The 27,564-nt window shown below is 40.4% G+C and overlaps 1 protein-coding gene across 5 annotated transcripts in view; it reads left to right on the forward strand.

The window, feature by feature from the left end:
- dyrk1aa (dual-specificity tyrosine-(Y)-phosphorylation regulated kinase 1A, a) overlaps positions 1–27,564 on the forward strand; it is a 111,497-nt gene that overhangs the window by 63,009 nt on the left and 20,924 nt on the right. For all 5 annotated transcript variants that reach the window (XM_020533672.2, XM_048603134.1, XM_020533665.2 and 2 more), the window contains 3 exons: positions 16,972–17,171; positions 19,215–19,334; positions 24,521–24,709. In XM_020533672.2, coding sequence (XP_020389261.1) covers positions 16,972–17,171; positions 19,215–19,334; positions 24,521–24,709 — 509 coding nt within the window. The remainder of the gene's footprint in view (positions 1–16,971; positions 17,172–19,214; positions 19,335–24,520; positions 24,710–27,564) is intronic.

Consider the following 27,564-nt stretch of genomic DNA (forward strand, 5'->3'; position numbering starts at 1 on the left):
TTGAAAAAAGGTGCAGAGGAGATTTACCAGGATGTTGCCTGGAATGGAGGGAAGGTCTTAGGAGGAAAAGTTGAGAGAGCTAGGGCTTTTCTCTTTAGAATGACAAAGGATGAGAGGTGACTTGATAGAGGTGTGCAAAATGATCAGAGGTATAGATAGTGGACAGCCAGAGACTTTTTCCTAGGATGGAGGTAGCTATTACGAGGGGGCATAGTTTTAAAGTGAGTGGAGGTAGATATCGGGGAAACGTCAGAGGTAGGTTCTTTACTCAGAGTGGTCAGGGCGTGGAATGTATTGCTGGAGTGGGTAGTGGAGTTGGCCTCATTAGGGTCATTTAAGCGGCTATTAGATAGGCATATGGATGATACTGTAAGGTAGGGGTGGAGATTGGATAGACCTTAGGTTTAGGGTAAAAGTTCGGCACAACATCGTGGGCCGAAGGGCCTGTACTGTACTGTTCTATGTTCTATATTCAATGTCATGCTATTGGAAATAATTTGTGGTCTTTTGACTTGAGATGAGGGGGTCTTAATCTCCTATTGCCCAATACGTTATTGGTGGCTAATGTTAAGTAGCATCTATTGACCTCGATGTAAATTGAAGGGAAAAAAATATGTTGGCTGTGATACTGTTGATGCTGTCTTCATTTTTTGTTCCTATTTAGCAAGTAAACCCCAAATTCAGCTTACCTGGAGGTAGGCATAATCAGTTTGTGAAACTGACAGAATAATTACTACAGGATACTGAGTATATTAATTGTTGTAAGTTCTTTGCCATTAGCAGCTTTGACATTTGCAGAGAGTCTGTCCTCTAGTGGGAATACGTTGCTGCAGTCTGTGCACTAATAAGACCTTATCGAACTGTGCTTAAAATCTAAAGGTGTAGTGCTTATTTCCAGATTATGTAATGAATAACATTGCGAGAAAAATGTGTACTGCTACTTCCAGGTTTATAATTATTTTAAAAGGTGCTGCAGCATTTCATGCCAGATATAAATTCACATGCTTACTCTGATTTAGAATTTGATATTACCATTGTAAACATGTAGCGATATTTCAGCTCTTCCCAAGGCACTTTGCAGTTGAATCTCTGCTTGTTAGTATCAAAATACTGTGTTCTGCTGTCATGCAGGTGATCAGTTGCAGTATGAGATTTTTGGTAAGACACTTCACCAATAAGTAATCTCTGGATGTGTCTCCTTGTTTCAGGAAAAAGTATACAAATGCTGATCATGCTTGTTTTAAAGTTTGCTGCAAAAGTTGAATCATGACGCCAGGCATATATTTGAATTTGCATGTCTGTGTTTTGGCTGCACCATATCAGTGAATTAAACATTATGCTACTAGTTTGCAGTCTAATCTATGGAATTCCATTTGTGTACTATACATATTGTTTATTTTGGCTTTTTTTAAAAAAGAGAATTTTCTCCTTTTTGTTCTCTTGCTAACTCCATGCTGGTTGTTTCGGGGTTAAAAGCAGCCTGGAATTATGACAAAGCATAATTTTTACTTGTTTACTACTTGTTTTCCTATTGGATACAAGTAGGCAGCTGTACCCTAGCAACAGAAGTATGTTATTAACATACCTTGCTGTGATTTGATCAGTAAGTTTGAAAGGCAACCAATCATCTGGTACATCTTCTGTGGTAGGCTATGCTAATGAGGTGCTGTTGCTGGGATCAGGGTGGTTACTTTGTGCGGTTATATTGCATTGTGTTGCCTGGCAAAGACGTTGATAAATGGGTTGTTAATAATCTGCAATGTTTCTGCTGGCAGGCAGAGATTTAAAAGTAGGATTGAAAAGAAATAACTGAAGGGAAAATGTTTTCAGAAGCTCTTTGTTTGTCGACTGTGGCCAAGCTTCTGAATACCAGTATTACAAGTTTAAACAAACATTTTTTTTAAAAAAAAAGTGAAAACACATTGAAGTTTATTTTTAAAGGCTAAATTTAACTAGTAAATTTGTGTTAGCTTTAGCCAACCTTGCACCTCATGTTAGGAAAAATTTTGTAGGATTGTAAAATGCTCTTATGAAAATGTTGCACACGCTTGGGATTTCATTTTGAATGATTATCTGCAGATTTCTTAATTTACACCTGAGCTTTGGTCGCCCATAGTTTTATTTGCTTAATTTTTGTTATCTTGTGAGCTAGAATGTTAAATGCCTGATGCTTGATGTGTATGTTTGGAATTAAAAAGAAAGCGGGCTTGCGTTTCTGTATCACCTGCGAGTTCAACATGCCCAAAGCACTCTGCATCCATTGAAGGTTTTTGAATTGTAGTCACCAGTGTTCCCTCCAAGCAGTGAGGTACTGTCCTGGGCTGGATGCAAGTAATGATATAATTTAATTTGCACACAAACAGCTGCCTCTTAACCTTAAATGGATTGTTTAGTGCAGCAAGCAGGTCAAGCAAACGTGAGAGGGAACTCCCATATGACCGAGAAGGTAAATCTTCCCTCTAATATCCTCATTGACCTGCCTGCAACCTTTGATATATTTAGCCACACCGTTCTCTTCCCAGTGTTGCTTAGCTGTGAGGTAGCTCTAATCAGAGTCTGTTCTTAGCTATTTTGTTATAGCCAGAAAATCACTTGCAATGCTTCTTTTGCATCATTGTCTGGTGTCTCCCAGTGATCTATGTATGGTATCCTTTCTCGTCATCTTGCTGACTTTGTTTTAACAGGTGTTCACTGCCACTGTTGCAAAATTATCAGACTGCTCATCTATTGTGCAATACTGGTTTGAGTAGAAATTTCTTCCAAATAATTACTGGGAAGATTGCAGCTAAGCTTTACAGAATCCATTCCAAGCTCCATTCACTAGGCACTGATTGTATCTCTCTCCATGACAACACTTTAACTTCAAAATGTCTGTTTTCAAATAAAAGTAAAATACTACTGATGCTGGAGAAACTGAGTAGGTTTGGTGGCATGTGTTGGAGAGAAACGGCAATGTTGTTTTGATTCCAGTATGACTTTCTTCAGAACTGTTTTCAAGCTTGGTGTTACATTTGACCCCAAGGTAACTTGATTTTGCACCATCACTAATGTGTCTTTAATGTAGCTGGATTTGCTCTTGACTCACCTCATTTGCTGCTGAAACACTCATGTAATGTCTTTATTATCTCTGGACTTGACTACTACAGTAGAGAAGTAGAAATGTTGAGAAGTGTAGCCAAGGGCTACAAAATTCTGCTGTATGTTTCTTAACATGCAGCAAGTCCTGGTCTGCTACCACCTTCGTACTCACAGCTACATTACTTTTTAACCAGTAAAACAATTAAGACTTATGGTGAGCGGGTGGGTAAGTGGAGCTGAATGGTGGACAGGGCTCGACAGGCCAGATGGCCTATTCCTGTTCCTGTTTCTTATGTTGCAGGCCAAGCAATGCAGTATATTAAAATTTCCATGTTCAAATCTTTCTCTGGACTAATTCATCATAGAATCCCTATAGTGTGGAAACAGGCCCTTCAGCCCAACCAGTCCACACCGAACCTCAAAGCATCTCACCCGGCTATAACCCGCCTAATCTACACATCCCTGAACACTACGGGCAATTTAGCGTGGCCAATCCACCTAGCATGCTCATTTTTGGACTGTGGGAGGAAACCGGGGCACCCGGAGGAAACCCACACAGACACGGGGAGAACATGCAGACTCCACACAGACAGTTGCCCGAGGGTGGAATTGAACCTGGGTCCCTGGCGCTGTGAGGCAGCAGTGCTAACCACTGAGCCACCGTGCCGCCCGTAAATTCCTTTTACGACTTGCTAGTTTTATGTGCATTGTCCGACAGCCCAGCACCCTTCTGAGACACCTGGCATCTTGGCAGTCATAATTTGAATTGCTTCACCGTTGGTGGCCTTCCATTCATTTGCATGGGCCCTACTCTATCTGGTTCATTCCCTCCAATCTTTGCCCTTGCTTTAATCATTTAAAACCCAGCTTAACTTCTACCTTTTTGACGAAGTTTCTGGTCATCTGTCTCCTGGTGTGGCTCAGTATATTTTTTAGGTTAATTTTTCTGTGAAGTGCCTTGAGGCTTTCATTACATGAAAAGTGCTATACAAGTTATTGCTGAAACATTGGTCCCAGTTGTAATGTCGCAAATGTAAGTTTGAGAAGCCTATTAGAATCTTTAAATCATGGATTTTGGAATAAAGATGCTACATTCTCTTATGAGAATTCCAGGTCTAAATCTAAAAAAGCATAAGAAATTGGTACAAAGCATAGAGATTGAGTGAGTATATTTTGGGTTTAGGGTTTCGGGTTTCTGGTTTATGATGATGGAAAGCGTAGTTGCCAATCGGACAAGATGTTAACAGATGGCTTAATGACAAGTGAATATGCAAGAATCCAGGATATTGCATTTTGGTAGAAAATAAAATGGATTGCACACTCCATTTGATAAACTGTGGTTAAAAAGTTTAGCAATGTAGTAGACCTGTGGATTAGCAGTTGATAGAGTGCTTGACCCTGCTGTTAAATGAGTGTATCATGAAAGAAAAACCTAATTGGTTCCCTGCTTCAGCATCCAATTAATAAACAACTGTATCCTGTATCAGAACATTCATCAGTAAGTCACGCATTCTAAGCCAAACAATTTGAAATGCTCTACTTTAACTGATGGAGAGCCTGGATATTAGCGCATGATAGGTTAAAGGTATATGAGACTCGTTCATTTGTAAGGCAGTTGCTTCTCACTCTGAACCTCCTCCATCAGTCGCATTTGAGTGTCCTTGAACCTTTTTGCTGTTAGTCAACCAGCTACACCTAGTTAAGTTTGTGAGCTGCCCACATACCTGTGGTTGTAATTCTAATGAACTGTTTCAACTGTATACACTTCCATGTGTCTTATTCTAATCTACACCATAGAGAGAATTGTAGGCAGCTGGTTTCTTCCCCAAAATATTCAAAGATGATATCCTAATATTACATCATACATTCCCATTGGCGAAAGGATCATGAACCAGAGGGGAGAGATGGGAAAAGAAGCAGTGCTGATGTACTTTCATATAGCAAGTCAGTGGGATTTGGAATGCATAGCCTGAGTGTGTAGCAGCAGCAGACCCAATTGAGGTATTCAAAAAGCCAAATTATTATTTGAAAAGGAAGAATATGCAGGATTGCAGGGAGACGATGGGATGTGGCAGTTGGCAAATTGCACTGCCAGAGAGCCAGTATGGGCATGATGAACTGAATTCAGTCATTCTTTGAAATTTGAAATTTTTCAGTGCCCTTTGAAATCAGAGTGTTCTGTCATTTTTTTCATAAATACATGGGACGTGTTCATACTGTGGAGGCATTGCTGAGAAATGCTGCAAGGCTGAGTTTCTAACTTGAGCAAATTAGCTTTTGAGGCAGTGAGAAATGTTGATATTAGACCCTTGGAAAGACCCAAGTGTGGAAGTCAGAAAGATAAATCAGCAGACAATGTAAACATAAACCAGGATGGGCCAAAAGTTCACAGAAGTAAAATGGAAAATGAGGATTGATGGCAGGAAGTTATTCCATGCAACTGCAGACAAATAGTTGGAACAGGTTTTAGTATTGTCTAGTGGAGACAAAAGCTTAAAATTAATTTGAGACAATTAGTAAGATGCTTGTTTTGGCAGTAGGGTCAATAATTTGTTCTAGATGAATGAAATCAGATGATTTTGTTCATCAATATTTGTCTGTTGCAAGATGAAAATGGGATTACGATGCAAATTAAAATTAGAAATTAGTTTGCTTTTGTTTTTGTTTTTTTCGTTTCCACTGAGCTTTGATTTTGATTCACTCACTAAAAAAACAACTTTTATACGCTATGTCCACATTTGATGTGTGTAACTGCATGTTTTAGTGATGAGCTCTTAATTGGAAGTGGTTGGTGTTTGTTTTGTTTGGACCATTTTTTGACTACTGAATGTGCAGTAGTAAATCTGTCCAAAATGTTGGTAAAACTGTTGCTGTCTGAATAAATGGAGAGCATTGGTGCTTTATCCAAACAAACTTTTATTGTCAGTTGGTGCACATTTTTGAATTGTGCTGTTAGAATCAGGTGACTTATTTGCCATAAAGTGCCATTAATTCATGTTCTTGCCACAAAACAGATGAGACTTTGAATGTAGGAATCATGCTAAAGTGCACATTTAAATTGTTTCTATAAATGTTTTTCAGTATTTTGATCTAAAAGTTAGTGTTTCTAATTTACTCTAAATTGCTATTAATCGGCCTTGACCAGAGAATGAATCCACAGTTGCATGTAATGAATCCAAATTTCATCCCGAACTGAACTGTTCTGTAATCAGCCAAAAACTGGGAGGAATTGTCAATAAGGTGATGTCACCCCTTTGATAGAATCAATCAAACATACCTCTGGAAAGAGGCTGTTGTTTAGAGTTCACTTTGTGCTGTTTTAGAATTAAATTAAGTATAATAATACTCTGACTTTAGTACAAGAAAAATTAATGACATAAATGACCACCAACGCAAAGAATGAAGTGGACGTCTTGGAGTATGTGGGGAAAAGTTGGCCAAGTGTTTGTCCTATCAATGTTGAAAATTTTTTACACTGACATCAAAGTGATGCCAAAAATCTTTGAAATAAGTAGTTGCCTGAGAAGCTTTAAATCTGAAAATTTTGAAGATCTTGAATTATTTTGATTTTAAAAGTGCACTATAATTTCTCATTTTGAAATTATTGGGTAGTGTCACACTATACAAATGCCACTTGTGTTCTTCAAAAGCTAAAATAGAGCAATCGTTATAGTAGCCTGCGATCTAACTTGTAGTAGATGTTATTCAATTGCTCAGCAATTGAAAGATGTGTGAATCTCCTAATTGCATCAACAATTCAAGTTAAAGGTATTGCTTGTAGTAACAGTATACTTTGGGAAATAAGTGTTCTATCTTCAGTGAATAATCTGAGCACGTGGCAGAAAGATATTACTATTAATCTGGAATGGAACCTCTAAAATAGGGCAGACTGATTTAATGGCTGAGAATCTAACAATAAGTACATTCAGATGGACTTTTGAATAACGCAAGTATGCAATTTGACAACAGTTTGCTTTCCTGCTTGAATAAGAGGGCCAGCAAGATTTATTAAAGACAGCTAGTTAGTTACTTTTCTCTTTTTGACATTTGCCACCCCTAACTTTTGTAAAGATGCAACAAAAAAATTCTGGAAGGTAATGATATGAGGATCAAGGGTATGAGAAGGTAAATCATTATTTTTTACCGAGATTAGCCAGAGAGAGCCTTACAAGGAAAGCACCCAAGACACAAATGGGAGACTCCGCTGGAAGATTTTTAAGTGTACAGTTACTACCTGTTTATATTTACAGACTTCAATATCTAGTTTAAATTTAACAATATGCAGCGTTCATCAGAATAACATGCAATGTACCTTTCCCAGTTTGAAACTTGTAAATATTTATGGTCTTCAGATAACGATTCTAGTTCTTTGTAAGAAATGCATTGCATCAATGATTTCAGGTTTCTTCCTGGCTCCGAGTTAGCTGAGCATTTCCTTTCATTTACATGGGTTTCTGTTTGCTCTATTGTTTGCAGCCTTCCTTTGACTTTTCACATTCGTATAAATGATTTGGATGAAGGGATCATAGGTATGGCTGCTAAATTTACCGATGACAAGAATCTAGGAAAGTTGTGAAGAGGATATGAGGAGCCTACAAAAATATACAGATTTTTAAAAATGGAATATTATGTGGGAAAATGTGAAACTTTGTTTCAATCCAAAAATTGGGGATCTGGGAGTTCTGGTACACAAATCTCAAAAGATTAATTTTGCAGATACTGCAAGAAGCTAGCAAAGCTAATTATTTGAGGTAGGTGTGTTAAGGTAGATGCTGAGAGATTTTTAATCAGTATGAGGAAAAGGTGGGAAAGTGGAGTTGAGAATTGTCAGATGAGCTTAAGATTTTATTGAATGGCAGGGCAGACTCGATGGACTGATGGCCTATTTCTGCTCCTATGTTATATGGTCTCATAAAATGTCATTTAAGAATGGAGGGAGGCAGAAGGCGGAAGGTTACAGGTCAGTTAGCCTGACTTCAGTGGTTGGTAAGACTTTGGAGTCTGGAGTCTGTTATTAACCATGAGTTTGCAGAATGTTTGGAAGTGGACAGTGAAATGGGGATGAGTCAATAAAAAGGAGTGCTGGTGGGCATGATCTGTTGGATTTCCAGAGGCTGCTTAAGAAGACCCCATGGTGTTAGGTGCAAGCTACTGGCATGAATAGAAAACTGACTGGCAGAGTGAGAGTAAAGGACTCATTTTCAGGATGGCAGTCAGTGTTGGGACCATAATGATTTGTGTTGCTAAGTGTGCAGATGACAAAAATAGTTGGAGGGACAGGTAGTGTTGAGGCAGCGAGGCTACAGAAGGACTTGACTACGCTGTATTCCATCTCTTCTTTGCCCACTCTCCTAGTGTGGCCAAATGTGAGGTTGTGAACTTCGGTATGAAGAATACAGGTGTAGATCACTTTGTAAACGGGGAAAGACTTCAGAAGGGACTTGGCAATCCTAGTTCAGGATTCTCTTTGGGTTGTCATGTAGGTTCATATAGCAGTTAAGAAGGCAAATGCAGCATTAATATTCATTTCGTTAAGGCTAGAATACAAGAGCAAGAATGTACTGTTGAGAGTGTATAAAGCTCTGGAGTATTGGGCCCTGTATTTAAGGATGTATGTGCTGGTCTTGGAGGAGTCCAGAGGAGATTTACAAAAATGATCCCAGAATTGAAGGGCTCGTAATATGAGAAGTGTTTCAGGATTCTGGGTCTGCAGTTGGAGTTCAGAAGGATGAAAGAGGATCTTCCTGAAACTTTCAGGATACTGAGAAACTTGAATAGAGTGGGCATGGAGATAATGTTTCCATGAGTTGAAGAGGCCAGGACCTGAGGCTACATCCTTACAGAGAAGGGACAGCTCTTTCGAACTGAGATGAGGAGGAATTTCCTCAGCCAGAGTGTGTTGAATACATGGAGCTCGTTGCCACAGAAGGTGTGGTGGCAGAGTTATTGAGTGTATTTAATACGGGGACAGGTTCTTGATTGGTCAGGGAATCGGAGGCGATGGGAGAATGGGGTTGAGAAACAAATGTGTAGACCTGATGGGCCAAGTGGTTTAATTATGCTCCTATATGTTAATGGTCTTTTGATTTATTGTGAAGCGAGTTGAATAGACGAGTAGGGAGGTTATGCTTCAGTTACACAGGCATTGGTAAGACCACATCTGAAATTCTGTATCGAGTATTGGTCTTCTTATTTGGGAAAGAATGTGAATGCATGTGAAGCAGTTCAGAGAAGAATGGGTCAGTTATCTTGAGGAAATGTTGGACAGATTAAGCTGCTTTCTGCCGGAATTCACAAGAATAAATAGCAGCTTGAGTGAAACATTGAACATATTTGGGGTGGCGTGGTGGCTCAGTGGTTAACACTGTTGACTTCTACCACCAGGGATCCAGGTTCAGTTCAACTCTGGGGCAACTATGCAGACTCCAGGTTTCTTCCATGTGCTCTGGTTTCCTCCCACGGTCCGAAAGATGTGTGGTTGAGGTGGATTGGCCATGCTAAATTCCCCACTGTCCAGGGATGTGCAGGCCACGTGGATTAGCCGTGGGAAATGAAGAGTTACGGGGACAGGTTAGAGGGTAGGGTCTGGGTGGGATGGTTTTCAGAGGGTCGACATGGACTTGATGGACCAAAATGCCTCCTTCCACACGGTAGGGATTCTACGGTTCTATGTTGATCGGACCTGACTCTGTTGATTTGGAACTTATTTCATCTTGAGAGAGAAGCTAGGATTAAGTGTCACAGTTCCCAAATAAGTGGTTGCCCATTTCAGCCACAGACGAGCTATTTATCTGAGATTTGAGAATCTTTGGAATTATCTTTTTTTATGGGAGAGCTAGATTGATCTTTGATCAGCAAAGGGACAAAAGGTAATTGAACACGGTGGAAATGTCGAGTATTCCGATCAAGCATGACCTAAAATGCAAAACCTAATTGACCGGAAGAATTTGTTCCGATCATAATTTTTGACAGATTTTTGGGACCAGGTGGTAGTTCGTGGTATTATGGACTGTTAAAACTCTGAAAGGACTTGATGGGTGCCAGGGTCATTTTGGTTTGGGGAATTTGGAACACCAGGACAGCGTCTCCAATAAAGGGTTGATTATATCAGATTGTGACATGGAGAAATGTCATTGAGAGGATTGTGCATTCCCTGCATCCTCTACCCCAGAGGGACGTGGAAGCTGCATTGTTAAACACTGACATAGGCAGATTTTCAAACAGTCATGAAATTAAAGGATATGGGAGTGGGAAAGAAAGTAGTGCATTTCAAGTAGTGTTTTCTCCTGCTTGTGACTGAAGCTTGTTGACTGCTTAAAGATGGAAAGAAAGATTTATTGTCAATGACTGATATGATCGCCTTTTGTCATAGAACCATTTTCTAAATGATACATTTCTGTCTTTAATGAATACCTTTGCTTATGAAATTAGTTTTGTTAGGCAGTTGGAGGATTGCACTAAGAATGATTTTCATATATTTGAACTTAGTTATTCTTTCAATGGTATTTCTATATCTGTCTCTCTACCTCATCTTTCCTCTTCAAAGCCTTTCTCTTTGACCAAGCTTTTGATCACGACCTAGTATTTCCTGAAGTGGGTTGGCATCATGCTTTGATTCCTAATTCTCCTGTAAAGTACCTTGAGACATTAAAAGGCACTGTCTATAATCATACGGACTCAAGCAGGAATGGGCTTTTTAGTTGTTTTAAGTTTGATCTGCCATGGCTGATCTCTTGTAGTCTCAATTCCACCTTCCTTTCTGCCCCCATAATCCTTGATTCCCTTGTTGCACCAGAAACATGCCTAAGTCAGTCTTTGGTGTATTAAATGACCCAGCCTTCACTGCTTTTTGGGAAAGAGTTTTCCATAGACTAACAAGTCTCTTGAGAGACCTTTCTTCCTTACCTCTGTTTAAAAAGGGAGACTTCTTTTTAAGGACTTTCCCACAAGAGGAAACATCTTCTGGCATCTACCCTAATAGGACCCCTCAGGATCTTGTACCTTTAGTAAGATAGTACCATCTCTGAGTAGGTTGATTAGAAATTACTTTCACTACTGTTTTAAACTCCAATGGATATGGGCCAACTTGTTTCACTAGATAAGCCTTTCATTCCAGAAATGGGTCAACTGTGAACCTTCCTTGAACTGAAATTGTATTTTATTTCAAGTAAGGAGATAAAAACTATGTAGTGCCCCAGATTTGGTCGCTAAGTCCTGATCCAACTGTCAGTAAAATGATCGTAATCAGAAGAGGAGGCTCTAAAGAGATTCCCGTTCTTGACGATGGGGGATTCTAGCACCGAAGTGCATTTGTACCAATCTTCAGACAGCAGTGCTAAGTGGATGATCCATCTAAGCCTCTTCTAAAGGTCCTCACCATCACGGATGCCAGTCTTCAGCTAATTGCCATGTTGTGTCAAGAAACAGCTGACTGCATTGAATACTGTAACGGCAATTGGCCTTAACAGTATTCAGGCAATGTTGAAGACTTGTGCTGTAGCACTAGCCAGGCTCATAGCCAAGCTGTTTCAGCGCAGCTACAATGTTCGCATCTGTCTGATTAAATGGAAAATTGCTCATGTATGTTGTGTACAATGACAAATCCAAAACTAACAATTACCAGTCTATTACTCCACTCGAGCATCAGCAGAGTGACTGAAGGGATTATTGACTATATTTAAATTGACACTTAGTCAGCAATAAGCCCCTCAGTTATACTCAGTTTAGGTTCTGCTGGGGCCTTTCGGCTCCTAACCTCATTATAGAAAATACGTGACTGCCTTTGACCTCAAGATAGCTTTCGACAGAATGTAATACCCAGGAGAACTAGCTGAACAAGTAGATGAGAATCAGTGGAGGAAGCACTCTACTGGTTGGAGTCATATCTAACACAAAGGAAGATAGTATGGTTGTTGGAGGTAAATTATCTCAAGACACCGCTGCATGAGTTCCTCAGGGTAGTGTCCTAGACTCCAAGTACTTTAGTTGCTTCATCCATAAATTCCCTTCCATCGTAAAATCAAAGATAGGGATATTCTGTGATTGTTACATAATGGTTAGCACCATTCGCAACTCCTCACACTGAAGTAGCTCGTATTCACATGACTCGTATTCAAGTCTGAGCAGGATTGGTAACACTAAAATGCTGCCAGTGGAATCCACTATAGTAAACTACTATACCTGTAGATTAACAATAATCTCACTACTTGAATGAGATTTCAGGTGTCAGTTACTCCCTGTCATTAAAGTGAAGCAATCTGTGGAGGAGAAAACAGAGTTAACGATTCGGGTCCGGTGACCCTTCCTCAGAACTGAGGAAGGGTCACCGGACCTGAATTGTTAACTCTGTTTTCTTCTCCACAGATGCTGCCAGACCTGCTGAGCTTTTCCAGCAACTTTTTGTATAAATAAGTCCTATTGATCTTCAATCTATTGTCACAGTTTCTCCTTTTGGCTGTTTGGTTTAGTTATTTACCTCTGTTCCAGGAGGTCAGTAAAATGCAAATCACTTGCTAAAAGTTTATAGCAAATTACTTAATCAAGTATACTGTACTGCTATGGCCACATAAATTTGTTTAAACAAAAGGACAATTGCTGAAACAGTACTGTGGAATAATAGGATACATGTGGACACGATATTTTTGGCTAGATATTTATAAAGTCATGGTTAATATCAGGAATTTACATTGAATACTATATACATTGATACCTCTTAAAAAAAGACTTACTGGGAGCTAGTTAATTTACATGCTGAAATATCCAAGAAATGGAGTAGGCCATTTGGCTTTTAGAGCCTGCTCTGCCATGATCAGGCTGATCCTCGAACTCTGTATGCTTATCTTTGGGTTGTTATCCTTGGTCTGTTACCCCTGGTTCTGTATTCTCCAGTTATCAAGAACAACCTTTCTGCATCTACCCGTCCAATCCTGTTAGAATTTTAGTTTTCTGTGAGATGAACTCCTCACCACCACCACCACCACACCCCCCCCACCCCCACAATTGTTCTAAGGTCAAGTGAATATAGTCCTAGCCAGTCCAGTCTCTCCCAGTACATCTATCCTGTCTTCCAAGGAATCGGTCTGGTAAATCTCCTTTGCACTCCTTCAAAAGCCGTGGCACTCTTCCTCAGGTAACGAGACCAAAACTGCACACAGTTCTCCAAGTGTAGTCTTATCAATGCCTTGTACAGTTGCAGCAAGACACCCCTACTCCTGTATTCAAATCCCCTCATTTATGAAGGACAATAGACCACTTTCCACCTTCGCTGCCTTACGTGCTTATTTGCAATAACTAGTGTACAAGGACACCTAGATTTAGTTGCATCTCCTCCTTTCCCAATCTACCCGCCTGATTTTTTTACTACCAAGGTGAATCACTTCTCATTTATCCACATTATACTTCGTCCACTTTTCCAAATCACATGGAAGCATCTCTGCATCCTCCACAGCATGCCCTTTTTGTCCCCTTTTAAATTGACGACATGACATGTAGTTTCTTCATCTAAATCATTCATATATGTCTAAACTTAATGCAACATTGTGCTGGCCTGTGTATGTTGACCTCACCAACCTTTTGAATCAGGGAGAGCTTGGAAATAGAAAGACTGACCTTTCCTGCTTCATTGTTAAGCCTGGGTAATTTTTCAGCTTATGATGTAATTTTTGGCTTGCAGTCACTGTGTTGTCATGTGGAAATGCAGCAGCCAATTTGACCACACAAGATGGCAATGCCATAACTCCACACAATTTTTTATTCTGATGTTGAGTAGTGTTTAAATATTAGCCAGATCATGGAGGATAGCACCCTGATCTCCTTTGAAATAGTGTGTGTTGGTCCACAACCACCTACTATTTGAATCGCATTTTCCAGCACTTGACCCATTGCCTTGGGATTGCAAGTGTACACCTAAATATTACTTAAATATTGAGTGTTCTGTCTCTACCATGTTTGGACGTAGTGACTTCCAAAGAAACAATCACATGGGCAAAAGTAGCACTGATGATTTTGTGGTATTTTCAGGACAGTTTCTTAGAACATTGCATTCTGGAACTACCCAGAGAGAAGGCTGTGCTATACCTGGTATTGTGCGATGAGAGAGGATTAATGCATGATCTCATTGGAAAGTTGCTCCTCTGCAGCAGTGACTATAGTTTTGAATTCAGTTGAGGGAGAAAAAAGGTGGGTCTGAGATTTTTTAAAACCTTAAAAAGGGGGAGTTATGAGGGCATGAAAACAGGGTTAGCCAAATTAAATTGGCAAGCTAGGTTAAAAGAGAGGTCAATGTCAATATAGTGGTAGACTATTATCAGATGCACGGACTAGATACAATCCATTGAGGGGGAAATTCCAAGGGATGGACTCACTATTTTAAGTTAATGAGAAATGTTAAAGTTCATACCAAACTTAAAGAAAAGGTAATTATGCAAAACCAAGTGGCAGGTTAGATGATTGGACAGAATATAAGAAATAACAGCAAAAAATGACTGAACGTTGCTAATAGGAGACAAGTTGAAGCTTTCCATGAACTCATCAGTACTGGGACAGAAGAAACATGCTTGAGTTAAGGGATTTCAGTTTAGACAGCATGAGAAGTTGCTGGTTAGTTGAGTCATTACTGGTAAGGAGATGCAACAGGAACGGTCACTGTTGATTTTAGTTCTCATACAGGTCTCTGAGGGTGTTGCCGTGAGAATGTAGTCGAGATCGGCCGGTCTCTGTCACCACCATATCCTTTTTTCCACGGGGGAAAGAAAGGTCAATGTATATCCAAATTCCTTTTGCCTAATAAAGAGGAATCTGTGTATTAGCAAATATCTTGTAGTGTGCATAAATACATCACTGAAAGACTTTGAGATCGCAGGAACTGCAGATGCTGGAGTCAGAGACTTTGGTTTCAGATATAATTCTTAGAGCACGAATTCCAAAAAGACACTTTATCAACCACACAAGTGTGTAATGTGATAAGGAGTTTCAGTGATTGTGCGATGCCAGATATGTAGCTGATGCATCCCCATGATTGTGTATCAAGCTCCCCTTGACCACCAGGCCAGTAACACTGAACCAACGTGCGCCTGCAAGCCTCAGAACAGTATGTCCACAATTGGGTGTGATTCTGCTATTGGAAATCATTTACTAAATAATCCGGAGATGCTAAAAATTACACAGGTAACCAATTTAAGAACATTAGTCAGGCTCGCAGTATAATGCATTTGCATGTACTAGAAACTACATTTTTGTCTTCCTCCAGTTTGCTTTTGTCTTTGAGGTTTAGTATTTACAAGAGTGTTCTAAATGCTTGCATTTATATCGAGCTTTCAGTCTAAAAAATGTTAGTGTTTGAGAAAAGATGAATTGAATGAATGACAAACTTTGGAGAGAATTTTACAAAAAGATGATTAAAAGCTTAGATGTAAAAAAAAAATTTGGTTTGGAGGAAGTGGAAGATATGGTGAAGCATTGTGAAGGGAGTTCAGTAAGTACAGGTGAAATTGTGAAAAATTCACCAGTGCTGGAGTGAAGGTAGAACAGAATGCACAAGAGGCCAGAGCAGAACAACTGAAGAATGTGGATGATACATCTTGAACAAAAAAAAACTTGGCAATTTACTTTTGTAGGCATAGTTTCTGGTGTTTTAACTTCTAAGAAGTGATTTTAAAAACCGGTGACCAAATTGCTTCGGGTTTCTCTGTGATTTGCAAAAAAAAAATCGGGAGTGTGTCTGTGAAATACGACAGATCATTTGTAGATTAACTGATTTTTGGAGTAGACTAGAACCCTAGAATCATAGAATCCCTACAGTGTGGAAACAGGCCATTCGGCCCAACAAGTCCACACCATCCCTCTGAAGAGCATCCCACCCAGACCCATTCCTCTACCCCTGATTTCCCCATGTCTAACCCACCTAACCTAAACATCCCTGGACACTATGGACAATTTACCATGGCCATTCCACCTATCCTGCACATCTTTGGACTGTGGCAGGAAACCAGAGCACCTAGAGGAAACCCGCACAGATACGGGGAGAATACAAACTCCATGCAGACAGTCGCCCAAAGCTGGAATTGAACCTGGGTCCCTGTCGCTCTGATGCAGCAGTGCTAACCACTGAGCCACCGTACCGCCCCTATGTCACTAGAATTCTGGTGAAGTATAATGATGAGCTTGCACAATTTTTCAACAAAGATCATCCAACAACACGGTACAGATTTTATTCCTACGAATGCTTTGCCAGTGCATTTTGAGCTGTATGCGACAGGATGACTTATAAATGGTTAAGATCTGTCTGTTTGTCATGTTGATAGCAGTAACTTGATTGTGGGACCCAACTTTCAGGTATGGGTTTTGATGTGTATAAAAAACTAGATCTTCCAAGGAGGGAGAATCTCATGCAGATTTCTACTCTTTTTAAAATGAAAGGAATTCTACAATTCTGACGAGATTCTGTTCCAAGTCCTTCGGAAATATGGAGCCATACTTTCACTTGGTGGTTTTTTTAATTTCAGGAGTTTCTTTAAAAATGCAGTAGCTGTTTGTCCTCAGTTAACTTAGCAGAGCGGTTTAGATTTAAATGTACGAGTCAGGAGGTCCTGGTCTCTTTGTACGAGCTAGATAATGTCATAAACAGCAGCATTTGGTGAAGGGAGGAGTGGGGGGGGGATCAGAGAGAGAGAGAGAGAAAGAGTACTAGCTGTGCAGACGTGAACTTTTAAAAACACTGCTCCGAATGAGGTACCGGAGAGATTCTGCACAGCTATAAGTTGAGAATGTAAGTTCTCAAGATGAGTCAAACATTGAGCTACAGGAAAAGTAATTTATCTAAAATTAAGAGTAATAACGAAGAAAAAAATTTCTGGTCAAATAATTTCATGCCTTTTCAATTCTTTTCTACCTCAGGCGGAGAGACCTCAGCATGCAAACCTTCAACTGTTCGGCTTGCACCGTCATTTTCATTTCATGCTGCTGGCCTTCAAATGGCTACGCAGGTGCCTCATTCTCACCAGCAATACAGTGACCGTCACCAACAGACTATAAACGACCAGCAGGTACCAGCATTGTCCTACACTGACCAGCTTCAGCCAACTGTAACTAATCAGGTATGAATCTCAACTTAGAACCATACATGCCAGATCTGCTCTTGTATCTACTCGTTTCTGAATCCATCAGGTTTACTGATAAAGAAATACTTCAGAGATCTTTGAAAATTAGGCAGAATGCAGAAGCGTGTAAAAAGGCATCTCTGATCTGCTTTATGGTTAGTGAAGATATAGGTATACTCTTTCCATTCTGTATCAGAGATTACAGACACTGTAGCTCAGGGCTTGCCGAAGTGTGAGTATGGACCACAAATTGCATTGTAAACTCCAAGATATCAATGGTACTGTGGAGTTTTGACTGAGTTATGACAGCTGCAATCGTGGTCTGACAAGCAACCAACTTTCCAATTTCCCCTTTTTGCCTACACACTCTTGGGTTGATTCTTTCTATCCTCGTCCCTACTCTCTGTTTCCACTCGTTCTCTCTCCGTCTCTCATGCTCCGTGCTCCCTCCCCCACTGCTCAAACAAACAGCACTTAGGATGAATCTTGGGTAACATGCTTTATATAAGGGCAGTAATGCTTTCTAAGATCTTTGTGTTTTAAAATGAATCTTTAGTTACTTCAGTCCGTAATGAAAGGTATGCTAAAATGAAGAAAAACTGAAGTTTTTCCAACTGTCGCAAATATTTTCAAGTATCAAGCAAGCCTCTGCAAATAAGTTTGTTGTTTTGAATTAAATTTCTGAAATTTATAACCTGAGCATACTTTAAAGCTGTATACTTAGGTTTAAAATTTAACAGAATCTCTTTTAATATAGTGCATTTCTGTCAGCTAATGTAACCTCATTTTCTTGACATTGATGGCTTTTCCTATATTTCAATGAGACATATCAGTGATTTGCAAATATTTGCTGTCAAACTATTCTCCTAAGAATTTGACAGTTGCCTGTACTAAATCTTAGTAGTTCCAGTTCTATTTCCAATAATTTCCTCAATTTTTTACATAAATCAAACAATTCTTTGGCTTTTTGAGTAGTTCATACCTTAACGGGAATTAGGATGCATTCTTCATTGTTATATTTTGGCTACAATTTCTAACTTGAGAGTGTAATCAGTCTGTCTGGACCAGAGTTGTAACCTCCAGCAAGAATGCAATACCCCAGCTTTTTGGTGTGTGGTAGCTCTTGAGAATGAAAAAAAGCAGTAAAAGAACCCACTCATTATGATGCTTAGTATTCACCATTCCTTTTTTCAGGTCTTGAAAATTTTATTTGCTGGCTATTTTCTAATGGAAACTGACTGGATGCTCATCTTATCTCACTGCGTTTCTTAAAATCTAATGTGTCCTAAAGCTGCACCGCAGCTACCACCTTGATCTGACCTACAAAAGTCAGATTTAGTCCTGCAGTGTGTTCAACTAAAAGAATGAGGAAAACTGCTTGAGCGTTCATACGACTTTATGCTCTCTGCCTTTTTATCCAGGAATGCTAACATTTTCTTCTAGGTGTAACAAGTATTCAAATTTACCAACATGGACAAGCTTCATTGCTATCAGTACCACTTTAAAAAAAAATCTGCGCTTTCAAATGGAATTTCTGATTCACAAAATAGTTTTTTTTGTTCTGACATGTAGAAACCACATAATCACAAAATATAGCCTTGAAACAGAATTAAGGAAACCTTCACTGGGATAATTCAAGATTTCTGTAGCAATTTGATCAGAATATTGTATGAGTATTTTATCCTACTGTAAGATGTATGAGTAATTCTAATGAAATTTAGTGCACGTTTTCAGTTTAATTTATTAACTGTAAAGATGCTGGTCTTGGATGTGTGAAAGCTGATTCGATATAACTTTCAAAAGGGGATTGGACATATTTTCTTTTCAAGAATATTACATGTCAATGGAAAGAGAAATAGTGGGACTAATTGGATAGATCTTTCAGTAACATGAACAAAACAGGCTGTCCCATGATGTGAGATGCTTTAATTGCGCACAAGCTGGTTATTTTGTCAGGTATGATCAGTTTTTCATCATTAATGTTATGTAAATTTTCTACAGCGTCTGGTTCTTGAATTAAAATTGCCATATTTATTTCAGGTAATGCCTGATGTTGTCATGTTGCAACGGCGAATGCCTCAAACGTTCCGTGACCCTATCATTGCTCCGCTGAGGAAACTCTCTGTTGATTTGATCAAAACATACAAACACATTAACGAGGTAAAATTTGCAATTTTAACAAGTTCTACTTTTGACTTGTATTAACGAAATCTCTGCAAAAAATTGAAAGAAAACATTAAAATGTTCAGTTGTTTGAAATAATTTCGCTTGTGAACCAACTGTATTTAGCTTTGAACTGCTTATTTAACAAAATAAATGTTAAACGAAAAGCAAAAAATATCCTGGCAGTAAGAGCTACATAAATTACAAATAATGATAAAACACATAACAAGGGCACAGTGCACGAGAAGAAACTTGCATGTGATTAGAATGAGCACACAAATATCTACAATCTTATTAGGGGGAAAAGATGATGATTAAGGATACTAGAAGTGGCTGGTGGCATAAATGAAAGTTAACCAAATTACCAACAGATTAAGTAGTTAGTTGGCGTCCGTACTTAGAGTAGAGGAAGAGAACAGCATCCTTGTTTGAAGGAAACTATCAAATTAAGGACAGTGACTCACTGAAATTAACATTTTTCTGGGAAAAAAGGTGTGTTGTTGTTACGTGGAACAATCCCTCTTCCATACCTACACCGGCCCTAAACCCCACCTCTTCCTCCGTTACATTGATGACTGTATCGGCGAAGCCTCGTGCTCCCACGAGGAGCTCCAACAGTTCATCCACTTCACTGACACCTTCCACCCCAACCTTAAGTTCACCTGGACCATCTCTAACACCTCTCTCTCCTTCCTGGACCCCTCTGTCTCCATATAGGGCAACCACCTAGAAACCGATATTCATTTCAAGCCCAATGACTCCCACAGCTACCTAGAATACTCCTCCTCCCACCCACCTTCCTGCACAAATGCTATCCCCTATTCCCAATTCCTTCGCCTCCGCCGCATCTGCTCCCAGGATGAGGCATTCCACTCCCGTACATCTCAGTTGTCCTCGTTTTTCAAGGACCGTAACTTCCCTCCCATCAGTGGTCGAGAACGCCCTCAACCGTGTCTGCCACATCTCCCGCAACTCATCCCTCACACCCCATCCACGCAATAAGAACCAAAAAAGAATCCCCCTCGTCCTCACGTACCACCCCACCAACCTCCGGATCCAACGCATCATCCTCCGACACTTCCGCCATCTGCAATCCGACCCCACCACCAAAGACATCTTTCCCTCCCCACCCTTATCGGCTTTCCGGAGGGACCACTCTCTCCATGACTCCCTTGTCCGCTCCACACTCCCCTCCAGCTCCACCTCACCCGGCACTTTTCCCTGCAACCGCAGGAAGTGCTACACCTGCCCCCATACCTCCTCCCTCACCCCCATCCCAGGCCCCAAGAAGACTTTCCACATCAAGCAGATGTTCACCTGCACATCTGCCAATGTGGTATACTGCATCCGCTGTACCCGGTGTGGCTACCTCTACATCGGGGAAACCAAGCGAAGGCTCGGGGACCGCTTTGCAGAACACCTACGCTTGGTTCGCAATAAATAACTGCACCTCCCAGTCGCGAACCATTTCAACTCCCCCTCCCATTCCTCAGACGACATGTCCATCCTGGGCCTCCTGCAGTGCCACAATGATGCCACCCGAAGGTTGCAGGAACAGCAACTCATATTCCGCTTGGGAACCCTGCAGCCCAATGGTATCAATGTGGATTTCACAAGTTTCAAAATCTCCCCTCCTCCTACCGCATCCCAAAACCAGTCCAGCTCGTCCCTGCCTCCCTAACCTGTTCTTCCTCCCACCTATCCCCTCCTCCCACCTCAAGCCGCACCTTCATCTCCTACCGACTAACCTCATCCCGCCCCCTTGACCTGTCTGTCCTCCCTGGACTGACCTATCCCCTTCCTAACTCCCCACCTACACTCACCTTTACTGGCCCCATCCCCGCCTCTTCGACCTGTTTGTTTCCTCTCCACCTATCCTCTCCTCTATCCATCTTCTATCCGCCTCCCACTCTCTCCCTATTTATTTCAGAACCCCCTTCCCCTCCCCCTTTTCTGATGAAGAGTCTAGGCCCGAAACGTCAGCCTCTCTGCTCCTATGATGCTGCTTGGCCTGCTGTGTTCATCCAGCCCTGCACCGTGTTGTTGAAGCTTTCCATTTGGCACTCATCAGGACAGAATCAGAAAAGTGCTAAATTTCAAAGGGAACAGCAATTTATACTGCATGAGAAGACTGTTGATTGGTTGAAAAGTGAACATCGCCATAGAGAATGCACCGCGGAACTGTTAACTGGCTAGCTGTGTGTAAGCTCAAACCAGGGAAATGGATTGGTCAAGGCATTGCCATGGGGAATGCACCGTGGATTGGCTGACCTCTGAACTTAAACTGGTGAAATGTTTACACTTGTCATTGATTGCAAAGGATGACTCAAACAGCACACCTCTTTGGCTGAACACTGACCAAAGCCATTCAGTCTATCGTTACAAACATTAGAACATATTGCTCAACATTAGAAATGATTACTAAACGATCCTGGTTGTGCTAAGAGTTACCATAAGATACGATTTCAGATTATCAGTCAGCCTGTCAGTGTAGCTCATTTGTGTGTGTATTGTAAACAAACAAAAGATTTGCGAACAGCTATTTTCTGATGGATTTGCCATGGTAATGTCATAAACGACCAGAGTTAACTTGCCTTGTTTTCAGAGTAGCAAATGAGCATATTAACATGCCCTGACTATAACCTTGCTAAGTTTCTTGATGAGAATAGTGAGAAGGGAACATCACAGAATAATAAACTGGGGCTGGAGGGACCCTCATGTGCAGTGTTAGTGTCCATACCTCTGGACCTAGAGTTCAAGTCCCACCTGCTCCCAGAGGTGTGTAATAACATCACTGAACAGATTGATTAGAAAATAGGTTAAATACAAAGAAAAATAAACTAGTTAGCTTAGTACTATTTATCAGGTCTTACTGATGTCTGTAGGTAAAGATGGCGTAGGGACTTGTGATGTTTTCAGCCATTTAGAGTGAGCCAGTGCCAAATTGAGAACTGTATCATAAAACGCCCACAGTGTGAAAGCAGGCCATTTGGCGCATTGAGTTCACACCGACCCTCTGAGGAGCATCATCTAGGACCCACCCTCCTGCCCTGTTCCTCAAATCCTGCATTTCCCGTGGTTAATTCACCTAGCCTACATATCTTGGAAACTGAGCAGTTTAACATGGCCAATCTTTGGACTGTGGGAGGAAACTGGAGCACCCAGAGGAAACGTACACAGACAGGAGGAGAATCTGCAAATTCTACACAGTTGCCCGAGGGTGGAATCAAACCCGGGTCCCTGGCACTGTGATGCAGCAGCACTAACCACTGAGCCACCATGCTGCCCCAAGTATGTCAATTTTAAATTTCTGCAGAGGTGATGAAGCAGTGGATAGGGGAGTGCCTCTGCATGTCATTTACCTCGATCTACATGAAATTTGAAACTCATGATGTGGAATTGAGACTGTATTATTGACCTTGTCATGAAATTGGCATCAGATAAAGTAGATTTTATTAAACTGAGTGCGTGAAATAGCTTCCCCATTTGCCAAGTTTAAAGTCATGAGTTTGCTGCTTGATCTTCAGAATGGACACTTGATTGTAATTTGTCTTTTCAAGCACACACACAATTTGTATTGATTCCGTAGAGTTTGCTGCACGGGCGACACTGCCTATCCTACCCTCCAGCCAGGACCACTCTCATCATAGTCGTTCAAAGCCTACCTTTTGATTGAAGGCATTTGTGAAAGGACTTGTAGTGACTTTTCATTTTATGCTGCAAAGGTAGATGTAGCTCAAGAAGGCTACTCTATGTGGAGTGCTGAGGTTGAATGTGAGCAGTGCGTGAATTGAACAAATCTTCATGAAATAGTAAGTGAAATGTAACTTGGATGATTTTGGTTTGTGGGTTTTCATCACTTAGCAGATGTGGTGCTTGCCAGGTCAGGTCTGTGGATAATGAATTGGTATGACTAATACCATCCTGAAGGAATTTCTTTTGTAACCTCTCCCTATTTAGTATTTATTAATCGCTTATCCCTAGGAGTTTTCAAGATTGTTTTTTGGGCTCCTCCATGAGCAACTTGAGAGTTATAAAATTTAAAATTTACACTGCTTCAACTAATTGGTCTGAACAAATTAATGGCTCTTGCCATGACACAGACTTCTGTTGCTACTCTCCCCAGTGTCTGAGATGACAGCAGCAGCTACCATGTAGCCTAGGCTTCCACTCTCTCAAAGGAGAGAAATGGCGATTGATGCATTCAGATCCCCCAGCTTAAACAGACATCTACTATCCTCCTGCCAGGCTCAATTTCTTGCCTGTCTCTCGTTTTATTCCACAATTTTAAGTATCTCGTCTGCTGTAGTCCATCATTGGTGTTTCCATAAATATATATATGTATGTTGCTCCATTTCCTCTTTCAGTTCTTGCCAGTTTAATTTGTTTGCTTGGTTGGGATTGTCTAGCAAGTTTAAAGAGTAAGTTGGTAAGTGAGAGCTACAGTAGATTAAGTAGTTGTTGGAGTCAGATTGTGCATTGCTGTCTTCATGGAGGATGAAGAGCAAAATATTTCTAGATTAACCTACTGTGTAAGAATTGATGCTAAGTACAGGAGAAAAAAAACAAACAATTTCCAGACTTTGTTATATATTCAAGCCTGCCTAATTTACCTGCAGCCCACTCCATTTTCCCTAATGTTTTCTTCAAAGAATTGGGGAACACTGTTGTTGATGAGTGTCAGCTGCACAGCGATGTATCACCGAGGCTCATCAGCAAAAGATGAATCAATCAGTTCATTGTTAGCAATCTTGCTGCATGTCACGGAGACTTAATAGTTCATAACCAGTAGGAACCTCCAACTCTCGGTTCAATCTAATAGCACTAAAGCAGAATTGAATATTTTCTTGAAATGATTCTCATCATTAGTTGTTTTGTCAGTGGCTTGACACAAATTGTATTCCTTCTGGCTGCTAAATGAAAGAAACAGCCAGTATATGAATGTGTATGCATATTTTTAGAAGGGTGTAGGCTGGAGAACTATCAGCTATGAAGATAGATTTGAGCGGTTGGGATTGCTCTTCTTGGAGAGATGGCAGCTAAGAAACATTTCTGGTAACAAAAAAAAAAATTAAGAGGTTAATAAATTTTTAGTTGTCAGTAACATAAAGGGTTATCGTGTTCCTATCATTCTGTCATCTACCCAGCAAGTGATTTCTCTTTTTTTGTTTTGTGTATTTCAGGTGTACTATGCAAAAAAGAAAAGGCGGCACCAGCAGGGCCAAGGCGATGATTCAAGTCATAAGAAAGAACGAAAAGTATATAATGATGGTTATGATGATGACAACTATGACTACATCGTGAAAAATGGGGAGAAGTGGATGGACCGTTATGAAATCGATTCCTTAATTGGAAAAGGGTCCTTTGGACAGGTGAACTTTGATTTTTGAGGTGAACTAATTGCCATTCAGATTGATTGCACTGGAAACTTCATATATTAATAGATAGGGCTCTGTTCTTTGAAGGCAGAACCTGTAAACACACTTGTGCTGGTTTAATTCAAGTAAATAGGTGACAGTCATTCTCTGGTTTATTTCTCAGGGCAATACCTGACCATTGAGTCAACCTGCCTGGTTTAAAATGTAAACAAAGTCTGGCATTTAACTGCCGATCACATTAATGGATGCACATCAACCAAATTATCACTTTATCATTGCGCTCATGCAGTAAAAATGTTGATTTTCCCCCTTGTAAATCGTCATGTGTGCAAGATGAAGAATTTGCCAAGTCTTAACTGATGGTTAAACTCCAGAGAAAAAGGATTATTTGTGAGTTATCCCAAATGTTGATCTGTGGCCGAAATCACTTTGCAGACACAAGATAGTTGAAAGTGGGGTGTCTTCCTGGATCATTTATAATTTGCTGAATTCTCTTTTCTGCAGACTCTAAGGTAAATTCCAAAATGTAGAAACCCTTTGTGTACAGTGAATTATGGTTTTCTACTCATTCTGCTTCAATGAAAGGTATTTTGGAGAAAGAAATGGGGCAAAGTCATCTCAGAGTCTTTGTCATTTGAACATATGAATTAGGAGCAGAAGTGGACGATTTGGCCCGAGTCCATTCTGTCCTTCAGTAGGTCATGACTGATACGTTTCTGGTTTGAATTCTACACTTCCGTTTACCCCAATAACCTTTGATTCCCTTGCAAAAAAAGAATCCATGTTAAAAATATTTAATGACCCTGTCTCTGCAGCCTTGGGAGGCAGAGTTCCACAGTCATCAACCCATCTCCTGCCATAAAAGATCATCCCCTGGTTCTGTACTATGTGCTCTAATTCCAAACTCATCCACATGTGGAAATGTCTACCCTGTCAAATCAATCAGTTTATACGTCGGTCAAGTCAACCCTCACTCTTTTAAACTTGGGAACAAGCTAGTCTGCTCAACCTGTCCTCATAAGACAACTTTTTCGGTCCTAATGACAATCTAGTAAATCTCCTCTGAATTACCTCCAATATATTTGCATCCTTTGTAAAACATGTAGACCAAAGCTGCACATAGTATTTAAGATGTGGTCTTACCAAGGTGCAGTATAATGATAATGTTGCATATTTTATTTCAAGATGAATTGAACGTAAATAATATCATGCCATTACCTGCCATTAATTACTTGTGGAGCTGCATGCTAACTTTTGTTATCCATACTGGTGTTCAGCACCTCTGAGTTCTGCAGTGCTCTATTTAAGCAGTAACTTGCATTTTTATTTCTCTTGCAAAAGTGCACAACTTCATATTTCCCCATATTATATTTGATCAGCCAGGGTTTTGCCCACTGACTGAACCTGTCTGCATCCTCCTTGCTTCCACTTTGCAGCAAACTTTGCTACCCAGCCTTACGTCATCAGCTAACTTAGCAATATTCACTTGCCTCCCTTGGCAACAGACCCTTCACTCCAACTTGTCCATGCCGACCAAGTTTCCCCAACTAAACTAGTCCCACTTGCCTATGCTTGACCCATATCCTTCTAAACATTTTTATATTCATGTACTTATCCAGATATCTTTTAAATGTTATACCTGCACCTGCATCTACCACTTTCTCTGGCAGTTTATTCCACATCCAAACCACCCTCTGTGGAAAAAGTTTCCCCTCCGACAAAACCCAATAGGCTAAGGCATACACAAAAAACACAAAAGCTGAGGAAATAGAAGGCTAAAACACACCTTTTCAAAAAAATAGTGGGGTGGGGGGTAGAAATTGTCCAAGTCTGGTTTACTTAGAGAAACTGGTTAGGTTTTCAGATTTATTGTAACTTATGTGCGAGTGCCATATTCACATCAAACACAGCAATTCAAATTCTGACCACTTCTTGCTCCGGGCAAAAAGCAAAGTTGCTGGAAAAGCTCTTTTGGTGTTTTTTTTTTTCTCCGGGAAGTTGGATAGAGGCAATTAATCCAACGCACATACTTTTCAAAAAAAAGTCTTTGCTGCACCTATATGCTAACTTTGTGTGCACACCCATCAACAGTTAGAAATGTCACACCTTTCAAAAACCAAGTTCTGCTGTTCTGTTCTTAAGACCAACGTGAATAAGTTCACACTTCATTAAATTACACTCCATCTGCCATGTTCTTGCCCATTCAACCTGTATTTGTCCAGCCTCTTTCACATCCTCACCAATGCTTACCTTTCAACCTTGCATTCTATTATCCGTAAACTTAGACACTTCAATTTCCTTCTCTTCAAAGGCATTAGTATAACTTTCTAGCAGTGGACCTTACAGCACTTCATTATGTACTGTCTTATCAGCTAGAAATGCCCCATTTATGGTCACTCCCTGGTTCCTAATCACTAATGAATCCTTTATCCGTGTTATCACCCCCAACTCATTGAGCGCTTATCTCACCTATTAATATCTTGTGTGGCACCTTACTGATGCCATATGGAAAGCCAGCTTTATTTCATCTACAGGGGGTTCTCTAACTCTGTGTTCCAGCACAACATCTTGTTATAGAAAATCATGATATATAAGTAACTGAGCCGATAGGAATAGTGGGGTTGGGGCATACCACCAAAAAAGTGCAACACAAAGGATAGCACTACTGTCAGCAACTGTTCAGATAGGTTTGTCCAGCTGTGACAGCAGCTTCGCAGCTCCTTCTCGGATTGACACAGCTGTCGTCGTTATTTCCAAAAAGTGCAAGACAGTTACCCAGGTGTCTTGGTCAATAGTTATCCCTTAGTCAGCAGCAAATGACAGATTGGCTGGTCATTCCCACATTGTTG

Source organism: Rhincodon typus, chromosome 11 (genome assembly GCF_021869965.1).
Source record: "Rhincodon typus isolate 14 chromosome 11, sRhiTyp1.1, whole genome shotgun sequence".
NCBI lineage: Eukaryota > Metazoa > Chordata > Chondrichthyes > Orectolobiformes > Rhincodontidae > Rhincodon > Rhincodon typus.